General features: G+C 38.8%; 1 protein-coding gene across 4 annotated transcripts in view; it reads left to right on the forward strand.

The window, feature by feature from the left end:
• GNAS (GNAS complex locus) overlaps nt 1-24713 on the forward strand; it is an 85858-nt gene that overhangs the window by 29614 nt on the left and 31531 nt on the right. For all 4 annotated transcript variants that reach the window (XM_080354406.1, XM_080354407.1, XM_080354408.1 and 1 more), the window contains exons 3-5: nt 6312-6366; nt 6448-6567; nt 20496-20593. In XM_080354406.1, the coding sequence (XP_080210532.1) occupies nt 6312-6366; nt 6448-6567; nt 20496-20593 (273 nt within the window). The remainder of the gene's footprint in view (nt 1-6311; nt 6367-6447; nt 6568-20495; nt 20594-24713) is intronic.

Raw genomic sequence — 24713 nt, forward strand, 5'->3', positions numbered from 1 at the left:
GTTCCGTAAATAGAAAGTATCTCTATATGCTTATATTTCTTATCATATATTCATCTATTTATGGCCACATATTAAGACATGCATGTAACTCAAATGGGTAAATATCATAAAGTATTAAAGAAAATGCCAATGGTAAAGCAGTTTTAAAATGTTTTTCTCCAATATTATTATTATTTCTTCTAACAGTAAATCATCTTTGGTAGCTGCATGGTTACAGTTTGTTGTTACCCAGAATCACAAAGAAATAAACCCAAGAATCTTCAAAGTGAGGTAGACATTGTGGGGACAAGGTGGTGTAAGAGGAAGAGCACAGTACCAGGGAGAGGAAACTGCGTTTCTGCATCCAGCAGCAGTGAGATGCTCCGTATGGCCATGGCCAGCATCACCAGCATGGACTGTGTAGGGTGCCATGGATGACATTTTGTGAGCTAGCTGTGCCTTTGGGTAGCTTCATTTCATCTTACAAGGTGACAGAGTTATCAGGAACAGAGTATTAATGTGGTTAGAAAATTTCTTTCAATTCTGCTGCAGTTGAGCACCCAACTAAATGAGATTTCCTGGCCAAAGCCGGACAGTTACTGCGCCGCAGCTGGGACCACGTGGGCTCAGCCTTTCTGGTCTCGAACGGTACAGAATAGAAAATGCTTTTGAAGTTGACAGAATTACTGAGGTATCTCTGTGGTGTGATATCAATGAAGAGTTTGATTTGCAAAAGATAATCAGTGGTTTTTGCTATTGTGTTTTAGCAGTTTTGTCTATGAAACTGGTGCTTTGTCATAGGTCTGAGATGAATTGTTTCAGCTTCACTCTGAATACGCTACACACCTATTTTCCCCCGTTTTCAAGTGCCTCTAACTTGGCCTCTGCCCTGTTTGCCATTCTAGCTGTTATATACTTAGATAATTGCAGTGTTATTCTGTTAGAATAACACTATAGAAAGTTGTGAAATAACGCAGGTTGCTGTTGTTGAATAGTAATTACCGCAGAATTTTTGTAATGTGGATTGGTAGCAAAATCATAGAGTTTTCTGGCTTGTAGTCTTGTGTCTGCTCTGTTTTGATGAGGCAGATTGGCAGATAGAGCTATTTTCCTTTTTGTTAACTTCCCATAAGGTGCAGTAAACATTTTAATGCACATTTTATGGAATGTTTGTGAAATCCGTGAGCATGTTTCACTACATCAAAGACAGCATATTTAGATGAACAGCTGTTTAAAGCACACGTGCCTGTAGAGTGCACTGGAAGAGGACTGAAATTGTGTTTTCAAAATGAAACTGGTACTTTTAACTTGTCGTTTGCTTTCAGTGTGTAATTGTGCTGGGCTTTGAAGGCGAGCAGAAAGCAAGAAAGCAAACCGAGGTGTGTGTGCGTTGAGACACCACAATGTTGTTTTCTGCTTTAAAAAGCCAGAGGGAAATTAGTTGTTTTGTAAGATTTTTTTATTCTCTCTGTTATATTTGCGAAGTGATTCACTGAAGCGGCAGCGCTTTGCAAATAAAGTTGTTATGTCAGCATGTTCAAGACTGAGCGAAGTTTGACAGTGCTTCAGAATTAAAGGTGTTTTATGCTCTCTACCAGTCACTGAGGGTGATAGAAGCCACGTTGTCTATAGCCTTGTAAAGAAGACAAAGATTAATGCTCTTTATTAACGTTATGTGGTTACGTTTTAATATACCCTATTGAGATGGTCTCTATGTACTCTCCAGGCATGTACATTTTGAAATACAAGTTTAAAGAGAAAATTTCTGCTTTTTTTTTTTTATTATTTTCAACAACGTCCTGATGATAACTACAAAAAACTGGGAACATAATAAATAAAGAACGTTTTAGCATGGCTGGGGGGATGATTATAGAACACAAACCCAGTGATTTTCAGCAGGAGTCCCATGTCCATGGGCACCCTGGCCGTGCCGCTCACACCTCTGGGATTCTAGGCAGGCTCACTTGCAGTGAAATAATGTATATATACTATTGAGTTGTAAGCCATTGTTTATTATACTAAAGCTGCACATATGAATTCATGTGTTGAAAGACAAATTGAGAAAGAAAATGACATTTTTTTCCTAAAGGAGAACTAGCATTTATATCAGCAATACGCAAAGAACGTTCCAATATTTTGTAGTCACATTGTCAGTATTTGTGTTCCAGGGTATGTTCCTTTTTTAGGCCGTGTTCATAGTGGAATTAATTGGCAATCGTCATTTGCCCTCATTGAAAGACTTTTTCTGTTGCATATTATCTGATCAAAGTCTTTTTACTTGCGTTCAAATGATGCATCCCACAGCATTTCATTCACCTCTTCCCAGCGTTCTTTCTGACATGTCTAATGTTTGGTTCCTAAAATACTCTTACATTTAAATTGTGGAGTTTCCTGCATAATCAGGACATTTAGGGGAGATGTGTTTAGGGTTTCCCCACTAAGTTAAATAATCGATATGTCTTAAGTACAATATTATTATGACTGTCTCTCCTTCTAAAGGAAAAAAGTAATTGTTGCTTTGCACTCCATGTTTCAGATTTTTTTCCAACTATCTCGTCATAGATTTGTAGGGTTCGAAGAAATGTATAATCTCATTCCTGTTCATAAAATCTGTCTTTTTTTCTGGAAAAAGGAAGTAATAGACTACATTCTGATTTAAAATCAGGTAGTTCTTTGTATTATTCTCTTCAATCTTGTCTGAACTCTATTAAGCAGAACTTTGAACGAGGCACGTGGCTTCATAACCTGTCAGGAGGGACCAAGGAATTAAAACTCCTTTGCTTTCAGTAGTTTAGGTTAATGGCATAAGGAGGTCACAGGATTTATCACTTCATTTTTTTAATTGTGTTTTGGTTGGTCCGTTGGTTGGTTGGGTTTGTGTTTTTGAATTCTTTACCGTGTTTTCTTTTTACTATTCATTTCAACATGGCAATTTTTTTTACTTTTCTACCTGTGAGATGTTTATACTGGATGAGCTGAATACTCGAATGAATACTTGAATACTGGAATGTTCTTTTGAAGCATTAAATATTTTTTTTCCAAGTTCAAAGTAGGGGTTATTAATATTACCTGGAAGGTAAACCAGAAATTAACATTAAATTTAACTTAGTTTGCTTTCTGGTTATCTGCTTGGTAGTGTGTACATTGCATAAGATTTTATAAAGTCTGAGTAAAAATGTTGCTGTTTTTATAGTAAAGCTCAGCCACAGGTGGAGAAGTACTTACTCAATTTGTTTTCAAGGAATAGTTTATTTTCCTGACCTTTTATGTTATTCAAATTTCATGTTATTTGAATTAAAATCTCATACTTTTTTATACTACTTAAAATAGACTTTATTAGTTTTCCTGAAAGCTACATGCGGCTTTGCTTTGGCCCATTTAAATATTGAAAACAGCGGGATTGGAGATTTTTCTTATAATCCTCAACTAATAGAGTTTAATGCTTTGTTTGGCCTACCCTACACAGCCTAAGAAAAGTTTTAAACAAGATTAAACATGCGACCTTATTAACCCCCGGCGTCTAACGATCCAGAACAGCCCTGCAGAGGCATCCGTGGGTCGCGGACCCGGCTAACCTGGTGCCCTAGGTGCTGTTCCCCATCCACATTTTGGGAGCCCAGCTTTTGCTTTGGTAGTTTTGGCCATTGTGCCAGCACCCAGGAACAAGAAAGGGGAAAAAAAAGAAGAAAGAAAAGGCAAGAATGTGTTTTTAAGGTGACTATTCAGTCTTCATGGTTGGGGGAAACAAAGTTCAAATACTTCTGGAAATTTGAGGTGCAGCGTAGCGAGGATTTCTCAAAGCCGGTTCTGGCAGAGCAAAGGGACAGCAGAGCTGAGGCTCAGCTTTTATTTACTGCACTTCATTAGGTCCTGAATAAACTGAATTTCACCTTTTTCTTAGAAGGGAAGTGACAGTTGTGTGTAAGGTGTTGGATTAGTGATTGTGATGGATGAACGTTTGGACTTCCAGAAGAGTAAAGTATCTCATTGGCATGGAAAATTCATGCTTAGTAAACATTACAAAACACAAAATGACACGATACATTCATTGCTGTGTAATAAGATTCCTTGTTTACTGGGCATGCTATAGGGCCATGGCAACAAAACCAGAAATAGGAACTATGAGTATTCTTGTTGTAAAGATGATGATGGTTATCAGGCAGTTTGTTAGTTGCTGGAGTTTTACATTGCTCCATGGTCGTTATCACTTCGCGGTGCTGCAGGTTGTGTGAGCATTGGTGACAAGGTACAAATCTGAAAGTTTGACCAAAACCTATAATAAAAATAATGCGGTTTATTGTATGATACAGGAGAGTCAGGTCAATGTGCACTTAGCTGATATTTGTTATCTGCAAGTGTCCTAGGGGAGAGAATGTAACTACAGTTTGCTAAAAAATATAAATAAAATTGGAAGACTTTCTAAACTTGTGTCTTTCTAATGGTGTTCCAAAACAAAGCAAAATGAGTAAATATTATTTCTTTACTTAATCCTTTGCAAATATTGGTGTCTTAATTAAATTAAAGTATATCGGTTGCCCTTTGATCTCAATGGGGCAGAATCTGGATACGTGTTCATTAAATTCAAGACTCAGCTGAAAATTGGAGGAAAAACGAAGGCAGACAATTTGCTTGCAGTGTCAATGGTAAACATTTCCTGCTTTCATACCATTATTTACATACTTTAGGAAAGGAACTCCATTTTTTTAAAAAAGGAAAGTGGCCGATGTTTTTGCAACCGAAAAATACGGTATTTGTGCACCTACTGTGGGCTGGAGAGTTTCTTAAGACCTGGGGCAATGGAAACCATTGAAGATGGGAAGGAAGAGGGTGAAAAGGCCTCCGTTTTTCCTCTCTTTTCCTGTCTTATTTATTTTCCTTATTTCAGTGCTTTTGGCCTTTCTTGGCTCACTGCCTTGTTCCCATCAACAGTGCCAGATCCCCAGAGCAAAAGCCTGGTGGCCTTTAGGAATAAGGTGGTCTGTAGGTCATCAAGAAGTCCGGGGAAACCACGAATTTCCATCTGATTCTTGATCATTTTGTTTCTGTATCAAGCTTCCCTGACCTTCCTCGCCCTGCCCCAGAGTTTGGAGAATATAAGCAGTGGCATTTCCCTTCACTCCATCTTTTCCAGAAGTTGCATTAATGTTTCATGTGAGAACCACCATTCCCGCTGCTCTAGGATGTCTGTGTCTGCCTGTTAGTTAAGCAGTACTTGTTTCTTCCCCCCCCCCCCCCGCGCTGTTCTTCTGCATTCTTGATTGGTGAATGTGCTTTCAGTTTCACTTTGGTTGTGAACGATTATACAAAGGAAAAAGTGATAAAAAAAGCATTTGCAATGCGAGTACTTAATTAACTCAGTAAACGGGGTTTTCAAGCTGTGGTCTGTACACTGAAAGTGTGAGTGCTACCTTTTGAAAGGTAAATAAAAAGGAAACATAATGTTGGTAGTTTCATGTCTCTGGGATACTGTGCTGAAAAATGTTAGTTTTCAAAATAAATAAACCAGTTGGTATAAATAATAATAATTCTAATAATGGAAATATTCTATAAAAATAGTTTAACAAACATCAAAAGGCAACTTAGACAGGTAGGATTTTTAGTAGTTTCATGGCTGACTTGGTTTACCTAAAAGCAGTAATTCTATGCTGTGTATAGCAAAAAAGTAATCATGTAAAAGATTTGTCATAGTGCATTACAATTAAGGTACAGTTCACAAACTCAATACCAGTAATACCTTTAGGGTGCCGATTCCTGGCTGTACCAAAGGTTTGATTGTACACGTCTTATGATTGCACTGTTTAGCATCTCCAATAACAGTTGTCAGGTTATGACATAAAATACAAGAGCAATCCAGCAGAGGCAATGGTTTGCACTCCAGCTTGCGTCAGCCTGCTACGCTTTTTAGTTTGCCTGCAGTTAATCCCAAATAATAGTGCTCGTATAGAGGATTCCAGGTGGTTTTCTAGCCTACTCTTCTGCTTGTCGTTAAAAGGTAATTTAACGTATTTGGATTAGCACTTTATTTTATTTATTTATTTTACGTTTTATGTCCAAGGTGTCAGTTTGAATGGCTCTGTCTGAGTTCTCTGCTGTAGCTTTTTAGTTAAGCATGATTAGATACTGCTTTTTATATGCAAATAGCTGTTTACTGTTTAAGTAGAAGAGTTATGAGCTATTTAATCAAGTCTATCTACAAAAGTGTTCAGTGACTGAGAGCACTTGAGTCAACAGTGACAATACAGTTTTGACAGGATACTTTTCAAGTTCATGTTCTGTTACAAAAAGATACTCTGCTTTTATGGCTTATATATTTATTCTTTTTTTTGTCACAGGGAGAAGAAAATGAAAATTCAGGATATTAAAAACAATATTAAAGAAGCTATAGAGGTAAACTTACGAGCTATTGTTTTTACCTATTCACGACTAGTTATTTAGACACACTCTGCAATATCTTCTTTTTCTTTGCAGACAATAGTGACAGCAATGGGCAATTTGGCACCTCCAGTTGAACTAGCCAATCCAGAGAACCAGTTTCGAATCGACTACATCTTAAATTTAGCTAACCAGATAGACTTTGATTTCCCGCCGGTAAGTAAATAATTCAGATTGGCTGCAGTCGTGCTTTTTTTGCAAATGATGGTATTTCACTGCACTGTATTAAATATTTACAAAAACAGTGAGCCGCCCTTTGGGGATTACTACGGTAGGTGTGTTTGGTCAGCACTAATCGAATAAAGTATGTAGCAACACAGAATATTCAAGCGGATCTTTTCTGAACGCAGAGCCCCTTGTCTGCTGCCCTGTGCTCTGCTGAGCTCAGCAGTGCGGAGCTGAGAGGGACAGTGCTGGCGGGAGCTTCAGATATTGGTGAGAATTGCCCTGCCCTGAAGGAGCAGAGATGTACACAGGGGTCTGCTGGTATCAGCCGGCACTTAGTGGTGCTGTAGTCCTCTCTTTTGGAGGAATACTGGAGTTTTCTTGCCGATTCAGACGTGTTCCCTGCTGGCCGTGTCAGCCAGGCTTTCTGTGAAGGCTCCACACGCCTCGTCCTTGCCCCGTCCCTCCCAGTTCTAGTTAATCATTTCAAATGCCACCAGTCCCAGCAGAAACGCAGACAGTGTCATGATTCGGTTGATGGTATAACGTCGTGTCCACTCACTGGGGTTAATTTCTACTGTGTCTCAACCAGGCTTAGTAGCAGAAGCCCATGAAAATACAGTTTGCAAACACTGAGCTCGTAAACACTGCAAAGGTATTTTTATTAATTACCATGAAGTACCTTATACTTTGAGTAATACAGGAGTGTTTGGAAGCTTTTGTTCTTCCTCTCTGCAGTGTTCCAGCAGGCTGAGGGTAGGAATTTTGGTGATGGATCAAAATTATGATCCATTTACACCAGAATTTTGTATGCAACGGTAGTCAGTCCTGGATACTTAAAAGGAAAGAGCAAGTGCAAATAGTAGTAAGATGTGGGATAGTTTGCCACCACAGCAAGGTTTTCGTAACTCTGGTTTGTAAACATTATTGAACTGGCTAGTCTGTGAAACCAGTGACAGATACCTTCTGTAACTGTTGCCGCTTCTGGGAATTTCTCTGCTTTGGTCAGCCTTTATCAAAAGAAAAACAACAAACAGCCAAGAGCACAGACTTTGTGTGCAAGGCAGAAGTTGTGCTGTTAGTAATTAGTTTGAAATACTGGCATTGCAATCTTCAAATGCACTGATTTTCAGAGTTCAGCAGGCACAGACAGGTTGGTGTAGAGGGGTACATATGATTCTTCTCTAGCACATAAAATGTAATGTTAGTCTTTTTACCTTAATCTTAAATTAAAGATTTTGAGATATTTAACTTGTCACCTCTCATTTTGACACTAGTCAAATTAAAAATAGTATTTTCTCCCTTTTTGGATAATCTCTCGTGCTAGGGGGACCAGAAAATAGTGCTTTGCAGACAGTTTTAGGAGAATATTCGAGAGAAAAGACAGCGGCTCCTTACTCCGCCCTGTGCGCTCTTGAACTGGCTGCCTGCCCGCAGCTCTCCTACTGTCCATTGTTTTCTGATAGTTCAGGTTGTGATCTGAAACAATGCTGTAGCAAGTTCCTGTGACCTGCCTCATACTGAAATACTTGATTTTCCTTGTCTCTTCTATCTCAGAGGGTTTTTTTCTTCCATTCAATTGGAATGCAGTGATTTTTACTTTTTTTTAATATAGTTTCTCCTGAAAGCAAGGAGTAACTGTGTAGTGGAAAGTGAAAAGCCAAATGTATATGTGTTACATTAACTGGTTTTTTTAATATAAAAATTAATATTCAGTATGTGTTACCTCTGGTAGGATACGTGGTGGCAAGCCCTTGGTGTCTAAAGCAATAGAAATAAACGTACCAAGTCCATAAATAATTTCAAGTTCAGTGAAGAGTCTTTGATGTGTTTAATGACCCACAACTGCAGGAATAACATTGCTCCAATAAAACTAGTTTTTCTTCTCTGAGCAAAGGTATTGTGTTAAATTTTTAAGCCCTGAGTCCACAGAGGTTTAGGTGTGTGCATAGCTTGGACTAGTGGGTAGCTGCGTTGGCATGATTGACTATTTCATATGTAAATGTTTGTAGGGTTGAGGTTTTAAACTGGATATACATTAGCCAGTAATTTTGAAGGATTATTGTTGGCTCCCTCTGCCCTCAGTGATTATATAAGCTAATATGTATCTGATTTCTGAGCTGGTCTGAATCTAGTTTCTAGTCTTTTGGTAGCCGACAAAACAGAACCTACATTTTAATTAAGTATTTTAAACTACGTTAAGAGTTAGAATGTGCCTAGATGCCAACTCTCAGTGCGTAGTATCAAAAATACACAGTCCTTGGGTACCTCTATAAAAATAATTTTGATTTTGTTATAGCTTAATTAAAAGTACTTTGAAGAAAAAATGCTTTTCTCTAAGTAGAAAGGCTGGCCTTATGCTAGTTATGCTCTATACCTAAGGAAGTCTTGATTACCTACTTTCTCCTCCAGTACGCTACTCAGAGAATTCTATAAACTACCAGCTAAACCTTTTCCGGGAGGGAGGGGAATTTTTGTCTGTTTGGAGTGGTAGAACTTGCTTTCTGTCTCTGCCATTTTCTTGGTGGGGAATGGTATTTCAGCTGGTACAAAGGCATACGTTGCTCGGTATAGTATTTGCTGCTGTTCGTCTTCAGGAAGAACAGAAAGGTAGGGAGGAAGAGCACTGAGGTGCCACGGAGATGTTCTTTGAGGGCTGTGAGTACTTAGGGCCACACTCTTTTAAAGTACAAGGCTGTTTTGCTTCCCTTTAAATGCCCATTATTTAGCAAGCTCTCCAGAAGGCAACACACAGACGTGCAGAGTTTAGCACTAGGACTGTGTAATTTCTTCTCCAACGGCAGGAGATCTTTAGAACTCACCTTCTTCTGTACATGAAGGAGTAGTTTAAATGAAGGTTAAAGTACACACCAAAATCTGTGCTTATCAGTATCTGTTGTACAGGTGGGACTAGAGTGTCCTGACAACAATGTTCAGTGTAATGTGAAAGGCAGAAGAAAGTACAGAAGAACGTAAGAGCTTTACAGTATGATGGTACTATGGGGGTCTGGCTCTACATACCTATGATTCCAAGAGCAGCTTTTGTATTCTGATATTCTCATTCTTTTCTTAGTCTGTGTCTCCATCTGTTTGCAGTTTTTGACTTAGAGCAAATGCATGTCATTTGTTTTGAGCATATTGTCTTGAGTTAAAAATAATGTTGGTACAGTGCGATGCTAGGTTAAACATTCCCTTTAAAACTGAAAAATTAGTATGTTGGAGATGTATTAATTCAGCACACTTGATATTAAGCAATTAGATTTCCTGAATACAAATTGTAACATGGGGAAGGAGAGGGGTTGTCCTTACTGAAAGGAATTCTGTTGACATAACCGTGCTGATGATTTAAAGTACTGCAATATTTGGTAGATCAAACCTGTAGTTCCTTTTGTAGTATTCCATGTTTTAAACCCCAAACTGGGATTCACTGAAGTGAATCGATAAAGGCTGGGAACACAACCACGTTGAAAACCTGTGGAGATTGCTAATTAGTAATATTCTAGGCAAAACCAGCCAGCTCTAAGTTAATGTGTTTTATGTCAAGTATTTTCTGCCTCAGCTCATTGTGGACTTGTAAAATAGCTTGAGGACACAATATCTTCATGGGTAATGGAGAGCTGTTCTGATTTAGTTTTGCAAAGTACTTTGCTTATTTTGGGGGCAAAATCTATCTGTATTATTAGGCTTATTGCACACTTTTTTTTTCTAAAGCAGAGCAGAATGGCAATAATGGAAGTGTAATCAGGTCCATGTAATGTATTATTAATATGAACAGCACTGATAATAGTGTGTGTAGTGTTCTGTTTGCATCCTTGGGAAATGTACTTCTGCCAAAATGACAGGACGTTAAATAGCTAAGTCCTGCAAAAAGAACTCTAGCCCTGCTAGTTTGAATGAACACAGAGAATAACAGCAAGGTGATGCTTTCCATGGAGAGGCACTGAAAGCAGAGCTCTTTTTTCTCAAATGCTACAGTACCAATTTTTATGAAATATTATCATTTAAGGAGAATCATTATCATCGCCTTTATTCAAGTTGAGTTTTTTATCATGCAATTAAATTGTCACTGGCCAGCATGATGACTTTAAGCAAAGAGAAAGAAAGTTGAAGTGAGAAAACCTCCAGACCTGAAACTGTACTCAAATGAGATAGCTGAAGCATTTGATTGTAATAATTGAGCTGATTGTGAATGGGCATTGGTCAAACCCTTAGAAAGGGTCAGTGTTTCTGTGTCCCTGTATTGGTACAGATCTGAAGGGGCACGTGTAATTACTGGTGCTGCACTTGTGTTTTAAGATTATATCATGGCAATATTTTTTAAAAATAAGACATTTGTAAGTGGTTTAGAAACTAAAATTAACAATCCTCATCACTGAGGCTCTCTAATGAAACAAGTAGGAAAGTTTCTTTGCTGGAACAGTATATTTGAGATCTTGCTGAATTTGCACTAGAACTGTTCTTTTAGTTCTCTCACTTTAGCTAAATTTTGTGGGAGTAAATGTAACTATTTAATTACCTATATAGCCAGATTAATACATGCTTTACAGGGACAGTGTGATGTATCAGAACAAAGACCTCACAAATCAGAATTTCAGGCTCTTTTTACAACTATTCCATCAGTTAAAATGGAAAATAAAACCAAATGATGCTTTCAGTTGAGACTTCCAAATGGCTCTTTTATCACTATTGTCCTTTGATGCATTTGTCTCATTTCAGGTAAAACATAATCACATGTGTGTGTTTTCAATGTCAAAAAATAGCCTTATAGGTTTTTTTCAGTAATTCTAACTAGCTGTATATCTGTTTCAAATATAGGGTGATGTTGGGTTAGCTGGGTTACAGAGGTGGTATTTTTATTCCTGTTCTGCATACCAGACAGTGGTTAGGACATTTTCTCCATCCCTAATACCAACTATAACAGTGGCTTTTTTCTCATCTCTTTCTTTTCGCTCTTACTTTTAAAAAAGTAAAGGAGATGTTCAATGACCATTTATTTTTCCATGATAAACCAATCTGAACCAGGCTGTCGAATAAAGCCTATTTATTTAAGGTCACAGTCCCATTATAATTCTCTGGTTTTAATGAAATAGTCAAAATAGCAGGAGAGTATTTACAACTGCCTATTTTTAAATGATGTAGACTCAGCTGAGGAAGATTTCTCTTGAAAATACCATAACAACTTCAATAAGATTGTATTTTAAAGGTGACAGAATCAGAATATTAGCTATTGAAATGCAAAATGACTGAGGAATCACTCCAGCCTGTGGTTCTCCAGATGCAGGAAAATCCATGTTTAGAAGAGATGTCATCATTTTTAGGCTGTTGGTGAAATTGTCTGCAGGTTTTTTTGGTCCTGGTTAGTTATTTTTTACACTGCTCCACTGTAGTTATTTTGAATGTCCCACTACCGGTGCTGCTGAATAGTTTTATTATGGTTTCTGAGTGGTGTCTTTGAGGCCGAGCTTTACCCGCGCGGGCCCGGCCCGCGCAGCCCACGGCCATCCCTGTGCCACCCAGCGCCAGAGAAACCTCCCGCCTAAATCAGACCATTGAACCCACCCCGGGTAAAAATAACCCTGGTAACCCTTACTCCTCTCTTCTATTTTGGAGAGGTTATTTTTAACAGGGATCAGTTTTGAGGGCCGTTTATGACACGGCCCGTAGGCAGAGTGCGGTACGAATTGTGTAACGCGTTAACACGCAGCGGGGTCAGAGTCCTTAAAATGGCTTTGACACCAAAATCTTCAAGAAAATAACAGGAGAGTATAGTCTCAGTAAGCAAAGATGTGAACTGGGATCTCTTAGCTGCCAAAAGTGTTCCTTAATTATGGAGGCAACAGAACAAAATCATCTGTCCCCGCAGATAATCACCCAGGTGTGTATAATGATAGGTGGATTGTTATTCCTGTCTGAACACACTGTGGAAGAAGAAGAGATCTGTTCTCGTGGGACAGCGTCGCTGGCTGTATAATGTAATGACAAACATACCCGCTCTGTTGGGGGACGTTTCCCATGTTGACATCTTAAATGTCACGGACTGGGGGGGGAGCAAGCAAAATATTTTCTCTGATGGGTTTACACATGGGAACCTGGAGCCCCAGCGTGATTTCTTGGGTGTCTCTTACTATTGTGTGGAAGTTGGGCAGCGACAACAGTGAGATTTGAGGCTCTTGCTCTTTCTTGTCTAGGCTTGCTTTATTACTGTGAGCGACTCACCTCACTGTGCTCACTGTCGCTTTCTCTTTGTTTTTTTAATGCTCTATATATCTTGTAATCTCTAAAATAGCCATAATGAATATAGCTTGGAGATTTATTTAAGCATTTTGAGGTGCAAAACTAGTAGAAAATGTGGATAGGTGAAGTATTTTTAACTCAAGAATGTTAATGTTAACAAAAAGGAATGGGGAGTATTATAGACAGTGTCAGCAGAGTTATGGGATACTAGATCCTCTGAAATAATCTTTGCTTACTCCATTTTAAATCTCCATTAGCTTATCTACACAGAGCAGCGCCTTCTAAATGGGCTTCTAGATAATCCAATTGAGTTTACCTGATCAGAGTTTAACAGGACTTAAAGCAAGCTGGTTTTCCTGTCCTTTAATAGTAGAAATAAGTTCTTGAATACAGATTAATTAGAGTTCTTTTGAAGCCAACTTTTAGGATAGGGGCTCCGAGGTAGACGGCCACTTGACTTCATTTCTGTTTTTCATAAGCAGTGGCTGGTGTGGCGACTGGAAACAATTATTTAATTCACCAGCCGCATTAAAAATGTGTTTTGAGAAGCCTTTTATTTTGCTATACTTCATGCATCCAGCTAGAATTACTTATTAAATAGAGTTAATATGCTGTTTTTCTTCATTTATGTGGAACTTTTATCTCCATCTAAAACAAAACTCATGGACAAAAGGAGAACGTAGCAAATAAGAAAGTGGCACTGCCTGGCTGGTGATGATATAAGGAAAGTAAAAATCATTTAGAAACATATTAAATTATAAAATTGCTTACATCCATTTGTAGCATATTGATCAAGCAACACACACACAGACTGTATGTATCAGGAAATCCACGTATTTAATGGATGCAAACTAATGAGCATAAAGCTTTGAGAATATTGTGCATAGTAGGTTTGATCTTGATAATTTAAGCCAACAGTTCATGTTTTTACTGTAATATAAAATTTGAGTTACCTTGCTGTACAGTAATGAAAGTTGCATATTTTTGTTATTTGTCTCTATTTGTCCCTCTTTTTCTCAAATACAGATTAACTCCTCTAGTTTTCAACTTGGTTTAGAGTTTCTTTTCTTCCCAAGTTTTAATTTGTAGGAAATAGCTTAAAGATCTGTTTTCCTGAAGAAAGCAGAAAAAGCCATCAATGAGCAGCATCTCTGTAGGTGGAATTTCATAAATCGATAAGCTTGTATTCAGTAAAATTACATATGTATTTAGGCCAGTCTTTCAGAAGAACAGTAATATTACAGTACCTTGACTTTAAATGTAGCCTAAATAATGAGTGCATGTGTATTTTAAAAAGAAAAAAAAAGTCAGTCTCTCTTCTGACTTCTGTGAACAGAAATGAGACAAAATAGAAGAGCTAAGCAGCTAATTAGCCTTGCTTTTCTATATAGTGATTAGTCTCTTGATTTGCTTGCTATAGTACTTCTTGCTGCACCTGATTCGATTCTTTAATGTGGCAGCATCTGTAGATACAACTCACATCCCACCTTCTGGTAATCCAGGTTTTACTGGCGGTAATTTGTAACTGCAGTGAAAACGGGGATGCTGTTACTTCTTATGCTTCAGTTTGTTACGTGCAATAAAATAAAATAAATAAAATAAAATAAAACTTATTCTGTGCATGAAGGGAAGATATTTTTGGCTAGAAAATTAAAGGAATGTGCCCTTTGAATTCTGCAGTGCTTCCACGCAGGTGTTCACATAGCTCTATTAAAGCCCATAAAGTATTTCCTTAAATTGAAGAATAAACAATCCAGGACTTCACACAATGACATTATCTGCACATCTATCTTTTCTCTGGTGCGGTTGTTTTTATAGTACAAAGAACCACCCTATATTTTGCTTTGTTATTAATTTATTTGATTAACATTTTGCAGTAAATGCTAATGCTTTATTCTGCACTTGCGTTTTTATCCAGTACATTCCCACCATAGCATATTTATAGGTTCATTTGAAGAAATCGTGCCTTAATTTCTCTTGATACATCTTCGTTTTCCTCAGAGCAGTCTTAAAGAACAAGAACAGATTAATTCAATTTTTGCTGAAATAGAAGAGCTGTCAACTGAATTAAACAGGAAATAGGCATAAATTTAATATAGACATTCTTAAGCGTTTTCTGGTTTTAATCACAGTAAGAGACTCACAAAATATTGGTGTACGCATAGATGAAATAAAGTGTTCTCTGTGAGCCTGCCTGGTGTTGCAGTGGCTTGAGAAGAGACTGAGCATCATGTCAGTGTGCTCGTTGCCCTCTGGATGTGCTTTTTGGGTGTACAACAAAGAAGTGCCTTTGGGCTTAAAAATTCTGTAACATAATAAGACTTGGAAATGAGATGGTAAACATGCTTCTAAAAAAAATCACGACTTGGGTATTTTAATTTACATCTAATGAGTAAAGGATGGGCTTTTATAAGCATGGAAATAGCTAAAAAGAAAAAAGTGAAAAATATTGTGATCTATTTTGCATTTTGGTTCTGTGGAATGCTCTTTTCTCTTTTTACGTGTGGATTATGGATATGGAATTGTGTGTTGGAACGTTTCTCAAATACTGTGGCGTTTTGGAACTCTTAACAAAGGGGAAAAATGAAAGTTCAGACTTCACAGGAATTTCTTAAATAAAATTCCTTTCCCATTGCCCATTTCTTGGGGTCACATCCAGTTTAATTGGTGCTGCTGGAAACGTGAAGACACCATAGGTGGAAAGCCCAGATCTTTCAGCATCGTTCTTCTTTTCTAAGCATGCAAAACTATTGATAATGAGACTGAACCTTGCTGAAAATACGTCTGACTCGTTATGGGAAGTGCTGAGTACTCTGGGCTCTCCCAAAGAGTTTTGTATTCAGCTCTGGACACATGCCAGTAGAATATCTTCAACTATTTGTAGGTATGTGTTTCCTTTGTGATATCATCGGCATGTTTTCCCTAAAATAGCAGGCAATAATTAACACTTGTTCACACCATTAGGAATGCAGATGTTTCCCTATTCAAGTAAGTGGCTTATTAAACTGTCCGATTTGACAAATTTAACACATTCTGGTATCCCTGCCCAAACACAGGGAGAGTGACAAGATGCCATTGGTTTCCTTCACTGAGTGGCCTTACAGTCAGTGTTAATAACTTGATTTCAGATATGAGCAATGAAAAATAGATAAATTTGTCATGGATTTACCCCTCCTGGAAGGAGAAAATCAACTTGTGTTGTTTCTCTTGGAATGCCCGGTGCTGCCCTGGGACTGTGTCCTGTTCACATACAGTTCGTTAGTGGAATCCAGGACTGCCTGTAATGAAGGGAAAGTCCATGTACCCCCACCTTGCAGAGTAGGTTTGTAAAGGGGTTTGAAACCCATGGTTAATGTTATTTATAAAAGCTGAGCACCTCAGGAAGCAAATGTTCTCCAAGATGCAGTTGTACAGTTAGAAGCTGGTTTGGTTTGACCTTTAATCGCTGGGTTTGTAAGTGGATGACCTATTTAAAACTCTTAGTATGAAACGGGACAGTGAACTTTGCCCAGGAATTGAATCCCAGTTTTAACCACAGCGTTGTGTAATGATCGTGCACACCTTTGTGTAGGTAAGTTGTTGTTTTTCAACAGCATTGACTTTTGCTGGAATTAGTAAATATGCTGTTCTAATGATAGATGCACCTATATTATATTTTACAAAGAAAAGGTAATGTTGCGTGTTCATGCTGAGGTTCCTGTGAACATGGTGTCGCAGTGGCAAGGACTGTGCCAGTGTTTTCCCCTGCCAGCATCCTAATGCCCGTGAAACATTTCTTCATAAACATATTTTTTTAAAGTCTCCTGAGTATTTCTGTATCTGGAGGGAACAAAACCTTGTAGGTAGCATGGCCAGTTTTCCTCTTTCATTTTCTGCTAATACTTTATCCTTTCAGAATGCCTTTCAAAAGCTGATCTTGGTTCCTTATTTTTTCCCAGGCCTGGAGTTTGTCCCTTGAGGATTATATTTTTTAACAACCAAACCACTCAACCTCCAAGTTCTTTAACACTTTGTCTGGTTTGCCTTTTAATAAAACTAGTTTGCCATCCACCATTTATTCAATTTGTTGGAATTTTCTAATACAAGTAGATTTTTTAACCTGATTTCACTGTGCATCACGCCTGTTCTAATCCAGAATTGGGTCAGTAAGTTCTTTCTGGATCAAAGTGCTGTTTTTCAAGCATCCCTTTAACTTGATGATTTTTGCTGATGGGTTTTTTCTCTAGGGGTCTGCACAGATTTCTGGAACTGATTACAAGCGATTTACAAATGTTGCCTGTTGACGCATTGTATTGAGAAACTTTCTGCAGGTGGAGAAAGTGTCATCTAATAAATAAAATGTTAATACTGAAGTACATTTCTTTTCACATAAATAGGAGTTTTTAAGTCTAGTGGCGTTATGGTGTGATGACACATGAGGCTTCCTCACCATCAGCAAGTCACGGTCCTTGGAACTTCAGTTATCTGAGGTTTTTCCATTTTTAAGTATGCATTAGGCAAGAATGGATAATGTGATCATACTTCACAAATACGATGGATTGTTTGGAACCTAGCATTTAAATCCTATTTATTGTGGAATGTCATCTCAAAGCAAATTGTTAGGTCATGTTATTTGCTTATTTTAGCTGTTTTATTAGGAGTTCCATTTTATAGTGCAAGAGAAACCTGTGTTGATGCCGCTGTAGAGTCTATTATATTAAATGTGCCAGCAAATGATTCAGTGTTACGGAAACAAGAGCCAGACATGTAAGGACTAGTTTTCTGGTTATTTATTTTCAGGAAATTTGCCTGCTACTTTTGGTTAATTTGTTTCCTAACTCATTATTTTTAGAGATCTCATACAAATTAGACCTATTTAACTGGAAAAAAAAAAAAGAGAAACAAACCTGTTGCCGACTTGATTTTTCTAGTGGCCTCTGAAGACCCTGTTTTGCCTCAATACGTAACAAATCTTGTGGTTTTACTTGCCTTCCCTGAGAGCAGCCCCAGGCTACATTCCATGACTCAAATGGGATGCTGAGGATTTCTTATGTTATTCTTTCTCTTAAATATTATTTCAGAATTGTGGTTAGTGTAGGTGTATTGGAAGGGAAAATCTGTTTTTTTCCAAGTAGCTACTATGTCTTAATTTCAAAATCAGTTACTAGTGTGAGTAAGCTTCCAATAAAGCAAGAGTAGAACTCTGGAAGCCTGGCTCCAGTTTTTCTTTGGTGAACACCTTCCTAGTTTACAGATGTGTAAACTGGGGCAGCATTAGTCCCAAAATACGTGAAGATGTATTTGAGGTAGCCTGAGGACAAAAGGTTTTTTATTAATTAAAGACCTCATGTGTGGCTATCACAAGTAGTGTAGTTCAGTTAAAAAAAAATCCTAAACAACAAAAAAGACCAAAGAAACACAATAAAAACCCGCCCCCAAACCCCCACTGTGTGTTAGTATAATAATCTATTACTGGTGACTTGTTGTAGGTCCTGATTTTGACATGTCAATAGAAAGTTCAAAGAATGTGAACTGAAATTCCTTTTCCATTCCACACGGACAGTTAATAACCATATTGAAAGGATTGCATGGGTATTACTGGTTATAGTTCAGATTAGCAGGGCAGACATAAAGAGAGTATTATAAGCATTTTATTGCTAATTCACAGAGTCACAGAATCCCAGAATGTCAGAGATTGAAGGGACCTGGAAAGCTCATCCAGTGCAATCCCCCCATGGAGCAGGAACACCCAGATGAGGTTACACAGGAAGGTGTCCAGGCGGGTTGGAATGTCTGCACAGAAGGAGACTCCACAACCTCCCTGGGCAGCCTGGGCCAGGCTCTGCCACCCTCACCGGGAACAAGTTTCTTCTCAAATTTAAGTGGAACCTTTTGTGTTCCAGTTTGAACCCATTACCCCTTCTCCTGTCATTGGTTGTCACCAATGGAGCCTGGCTCCATCCTCCTGACACTCACCCTTTATATATCTGTAAACACTAGTGAGGTCACCCCTCAGTCTCCTCCAAGCTAAAGAGCCCCAGCTCCCTCAGCCTTTCCTCACACGGGAGATGCTCCACTCCCTTCAACATCTTAGTTGCCCTGCGCTGGACTCTCTGCAGCAGTTCCCTGTCCTGCTGGAACTGAGGGGCCACAACTGGACACAATATTCCAGATGTGGTGTCACCAGGGCAGAGCAGAGGGGCAGGAGAACCTCTCTCGACCTACTAATACACCCCAGGTACCATTTGCCTTCCTGGCCACAAGGGCCCAGTGCTGGCTCATGGTCATCCTGTTGTCCACCAGGACCCACAGGTCCCTTTCCTCTACGCTGCTCTCTAATAGGTCGTTCCCCAACTTATACTGGAACCTGGGGTTGTTCCTACCCAGATACAACACTCTGCACTTTCCCTTGTTATATTTCATTACATTTTCCTGCCCAGCTCTCCAGCCTGCCCAGGTCTCTGATGGCAGCACAGCCTCTGGTGTGTCAGCCACTCCTCCCAGCTTCGTGTCATCAGCAAACCTGCTGATAGTGCACTCTATTCCCTCGTCCAAATCATTGATGAATATATTGAATAATAAGGTACAAACATTGATCATTATCTCTTTATTATAATCCACATATTTTCTTGGAAGTCAAGAACTGCCCTTAAAACACAGGGAGGACTCTTCTGAACAATGTGGCATGGTTCTGTTAAACTAAATCCTGGGCTTTTTATTATCAAAGTGTTTGTGTTAGCGCCAGGAACTGGATTTACTTTCATCCCATTTAAGAGTCTGATTGCAAAAACTGCTCCAAATGGCTTGCCACTAGGTATGAAGGAGTTCATAAACTGTGTGAAATAATTGGCTGATATCGCTTGTCTAACAGAATATCATGGTCATAGTGAGAAAGAGTAGTGAGGAAGGACTTTGGTGTCTCATTTTTTGTGGTGATTTTACTAGGCAGTGACTTTGTCATTAAGACACCAACTCTTTTGACTTCAGTTGTACATTTGTAGGTGATGAAGAACCTTTCTGTTCTATTGCATTTTCTGTAAACTTATGTTTGCATAGTTATTTGTTGACTTTAATGCAGGATGAAGCAAGTATTTTGAGTTATCTAGCTTTGTATCACTGTATTTCTTCTGTAGTTCGTTATCCTTTTATATGACAAAAGAATAAATTCTGCAAGTACTTTAAGTGATACAGAGTTAAGAAAGATACTGATGTTGATATAGTCCCCAAAGGTCCTGACTAACATGGAAGGTCAAGTAAAAGCTACTCAGCATTTGGTACCTTTATGTAAAAATTCCCGAGGAGTAGTGTTTCATTGAAGAATAAAAAAAAAACCCTTGACAGCCAAAAAATCTTGGCAGCCAATATACAGTGAAATGTGAGTTAAAGACCAGATGCTACCAAATGGTATGGGTTATGCCAACAGAATTATCATTAGTGAAAAGTTAACCCTTCTTTCCAGTTTTCAGTATATAGTTGGACTTGATCAAAATGATCGAGAAGCATTTCTTCAAGCGTTACAAAATCCTAAATTGAAGATAACAACAAAAAAAGCCAACGGAGCTTGTAGTTGGGTTCTAAAACACGCTTGAAGTTTTTTGTTAATAATGCTACCATTTACCCTTCGTTGTGGTGGTAACGATATGTGACCATTGACCAGTTCTCTTCATAAATAACCCATTTTGCTAATACTATTTTTGCTCTTTCAGGAGTTTTATGAACATACAAAAACACTTTGGCAAGACGAAGGTGTGAAAGCCTGCTACGAGAGATCTAACGAGTACCAGCTGATCGACTGCGCGCAGTAGTGAGTATTGGTTGTGTTCTGCTCCATACGGATGGTGATACGCAAATGTTGGCATCGAGCGTTAAGGACAGTGATTTGAATGGTACTGCTGCTTGCTTTTCCTTACCTTGGAAAAGGAGTGGATGCTCCATAGTGGATTCCTGTTAATCAGCTATTCAGAGAGGCAGGAAAAGTTGGCATTCAGTTAGACGATATTATCCAGGGTGAAAACCTTGCAGATGTCTTCAAATACTCTTACTACAGCCTGACACCTTAATGCAGCTTCAGATACTACAGCAAGTTTTAGTAAGTTGGAAAGTACATTGGTGTGAAACAAGTTTTGTGATTGTAGCTTTTGTTTTTAGTGCGGTTTATTAATGTGAAGGCAGAGATGGGCAGCAGCCCGGGAGCACTCACCAGGGTTCTTATGTGCCTTGCTGCACATACCACTGAATGATTCATTCTCTTCCGCTCTTTATACCACTGTGATAATTGGTATTGTCAGGAGAGACTGCTGCATGTTTGCAGTTATTTATCACATATATACTATGTACAGCTCAGAATGTTTTTTACAGCAAGATGTTTGTGATAACTGAGAGCATTCCTGGTATTCTTGTTGTGTATACTCAAGGATCGCAGGACTTCAATTTGAAATGTTAATGGTTAAAACTGTTCTTTATTAGTTTATACTCTCTCCACTTCTTTTGGGGAAGCTGAAATTACGTTTAATGGTCAAGAAAATGCAGGTTTCTCATTTCACGTAATGATGGGCAACTGCAGTTCGTTGTCTGCTACTTTGTCTCTTAAAAGAACATTTGATGAAATAAAAATTGTAAGGTTCTTTATTTTTTGTTTGCTTAGTTAGACTTAAGGGTAAATCAACAATTATTAATAGCTCTGTTTGAAAAGAGAGCAGGGAGATAATTTTACTGTGACCTGCCCAGCTCCAGGTCTTTCGGAGCCCCTTTGAAGTTTTGCCATTGTTTCTAGTGTGAATTTGTTTGATGTGGAGCAATGTCTCTTGCATTAGGTGACTAATGTTTGATCATTTGGCATGGATTTTTTTGCCAGTCCCGTTGCTGCAAAATAGAAACAAGATTTTCGTTTTCTGTCAACTCTCCAGTAAATTTTGTCTTTCTAGTGTAAAGCTGATAGAAATAGAAAAAAACTAGTTTTGTTTCTGGTAGTGTTTGGTTCTCTGTTTCTGGTTACCGTTTGTTAATAGTCAACTTCTCTGACGGGAAGAAGTAAATATTAAGCACCAAGTGGGTTTTGCGTTGCCCTTTTTTGGAAGAGGAACAAATTTTGTTCAGCCCTGAATGCACAGAAGAAAACTGAAGTTCTTATCAGCCCTGATGGCTGGGATTGACTTTTCATTGGGTGAGCAAGGGGGTGGTTTTACTGTCCTGCTCCACCTAGTGGAACACTGAATTCTACATCATGGGCTGGGGAGCCAAAAATAAACCTTGTGCATTGCTGACAAATTACAGATCTTTTTTCTAAGATACCATTACAGTCTCCTTCTAAAATTATTTCATAATTCTAATATTTATTCAAATTGATAGTAAAGAATATGGCGTTGTTTTCTTGCAGAAGGAGTTTTCCAGTTGATAGTGTGGGTAGTTCTTGTCCTTTCTGGCATTTTTACTTGCGCATTGGCGTTGTTTTGAGTAACAGAATATGCAAAGTGAGAGTTTTTCATGGTAAAATGTTTCCTTGGTGGTAACATCACTTTGAAATTCTGAGCTTTTTTTTATCATAGCAAATTTTCAAGAGACCTGACAAAAATTACTGCCCGTAAGATCTGACAGCTGGGAGCTTGAAATTAACCTGGCGAGCACACTCTAAAAACATGTGGCAAAGGCAAAATATAAATGGTAGCTGAGATTTATCAGGTGAAGACTATTTGAATTTGAATGTGCAAGCTGCTGTCATTAGGGCTAATAGAAGTTAGAAGAGAAAGCAGAACAAACTGTGTTAGAGTTGTCCGTTCTTTCAGAGAGGAGTCCTGGCTTCTAAACACTTTCCCCTTTTGGAGTCCCAGTTTAAAACAAGAAAGACGTGCTTAAAATGGAAGGCAGGAAAGTGTCTTTTTCAGAATCAGTCCAGCTTCCAAAAATCCCTTCTTGCTGTTGAAAGTTGAATCAGTTCTTAAATATTAATGGATTCTTTGTTTGGTGAATTACTTTAGAATTCTAAACAATGTTTCTTTTTCACACAAAAAAACCTTCTTATAGTTGTTTGTAACAGCTTTAATTTTTTTAAACTGTCATTTGTTGAAGTGTGAATTGCTTGGTGTAAAGTTTGTCTTGGTATGGGCTCATTTAACATTCTGCATTCTCTAAGAAAAGTTATTTTCACTCTTGGAAAGTGACAGGGTTATTTATATATAGGAAGCTTTGCAAGGAGATTCTGCCAAATGTTTAAAATCATTTTTGTCTATCTTTTAGCAGGGAACAGTGAGAACGTATATCGTACAGGCGTTTGTTTGGCTTTCAGAGATGTTAATACCAAAATGAAATTCGCTTCTGTTTCTGCCAAACCTGCAGGAAACGTGTGCGGAGCTTCTTGAGGAGCTGTGGGCTGGTCCTTGGGCAGTGGGGCATTGCAGCACCAGTCCTTCCCTCCTCTTATTTCTACCTTTCCACCTTTTGTCAGTGGTGGGATGGTGGAGTACTGGGGACTCACCTACTGCCCTTCTATTCGACATTGCTGCTTTTACAGTTGTGCTTTTCTTGGTTAAAACTGTTCTCGGTGTAGGCAGCTTAGCTCCAGTCCAGCAGAAGGTGCTGCCAGAGTTCAGGACTGTATGGCGTAGCTGCAGGATGCTGGAGCGTCTTGAAAAGAAAGGAGATGGGGAGATGGAGCGTCAGCTCTGACAGTTTGTGCTGAGCAAAGAGGGGAACGCGCGGATGCGTCGGGAGCTCTCAGAGAGGGACAGAGTGGGGCAGAGGATGCTGCTGCTTTGCTTCCTGTCCTTTCCCAGAAAAGTGGGAACTAATATATTTCTCAGCCTCATGTGTCACATCTACCTACCTTAAAAGTAGATATTTCAGGAGTCTGGCAATTGTGTTTTTCACCTGCTCCTGAGCAGTAACTTTAGCTGCAATACTTCCTGCTGACTTGCTGCCATTTTTCTGCCCATAAGAATTTACCATTAATACATGCTTTTATCCTTGCTCCACCAAGTTCCTGGTTGCATTGGCTCAGAAAGATGACCTGAGTCTCCGTGTAACTGAAGTTGTGATCTTTGGAGGTGTGAAGCCGGGAGGCCCAGGCAGTAACCTCAGCTGCTGGAGAGCCCTTCTGGTTCCCCGTCCTTTATCCTCAACCTCTCTGCCTAAATGAAAATGTCACGTCAGAGGAACCCTGTTCATTTTGAAAGAGTAGCTGCCTCTGCTCATCGTGAGCTTTACTGAACTTCCTGCACGGGCATATCTGACAGTCTTGAGAGGCAGAGAAAGGAAAGGAGCTTGTTTCCCTTTTCTTAACTGGACTTACTAAGTAATTAGTTTCAATTCTGTTTTTAGAACAACATGGGCTGTGAGGTTTTGTCACCAGTTTCTCTCTGAGAGGAATGTGTTTTAGCCGTGAGGAGGGAGTGCTGTCTAAGAGGAGACCACGTTTCGTGGCTCTGCATCACGTGGGGATGTGTACAGCAAAGGATGAACATTGGTCCTGAAGCTCCATGCTCTGGCTAATAATAAATGGAAGAACGCAGATGTGTCTAGAATATAGAAAACCCCAAACGGTGATAAATAAATTATTTACCATCCTTCATGTTTCTTCCCTGAAGGCACAGGATTGCATTTATTCAGAATGTATTACTTAATATTGAGAATATAGGAGCCATTTCCACTATAATGTGCCAAGACCTGTTTGTCAAATATACGCCTTCTGTCAAATATAAACAAGATCTCTTGAAGTACTGTTGTTGCTAATACTTCTACCTCAGTTTTCATTTGAAAAGATCTGTTCTTAAAGCCTCACAAATACGTATCAGATAAACCAGAGTAAGTAGAATCTTTCCCATACGAATGTGCTGTTTGTGGCACAAGGGCATGAAGGATGCCAGCCCTGTCCTGTAAGGTCTGAGCTGAAGTCTGGGGATGTCCTGACGAAAATTGCTTTGATGTCCATA

This window comes from Nesoenas mayeri, assembly GCF_963082525.1.
Source record: "Nesoenas mayeri genome assembly, chromosome: 16".
NCBI lineage: Eukaryota > Metazoa > Chordata > Aves > Columbiformes > Columbidae > Nesoenas > Nesoenas mayeri.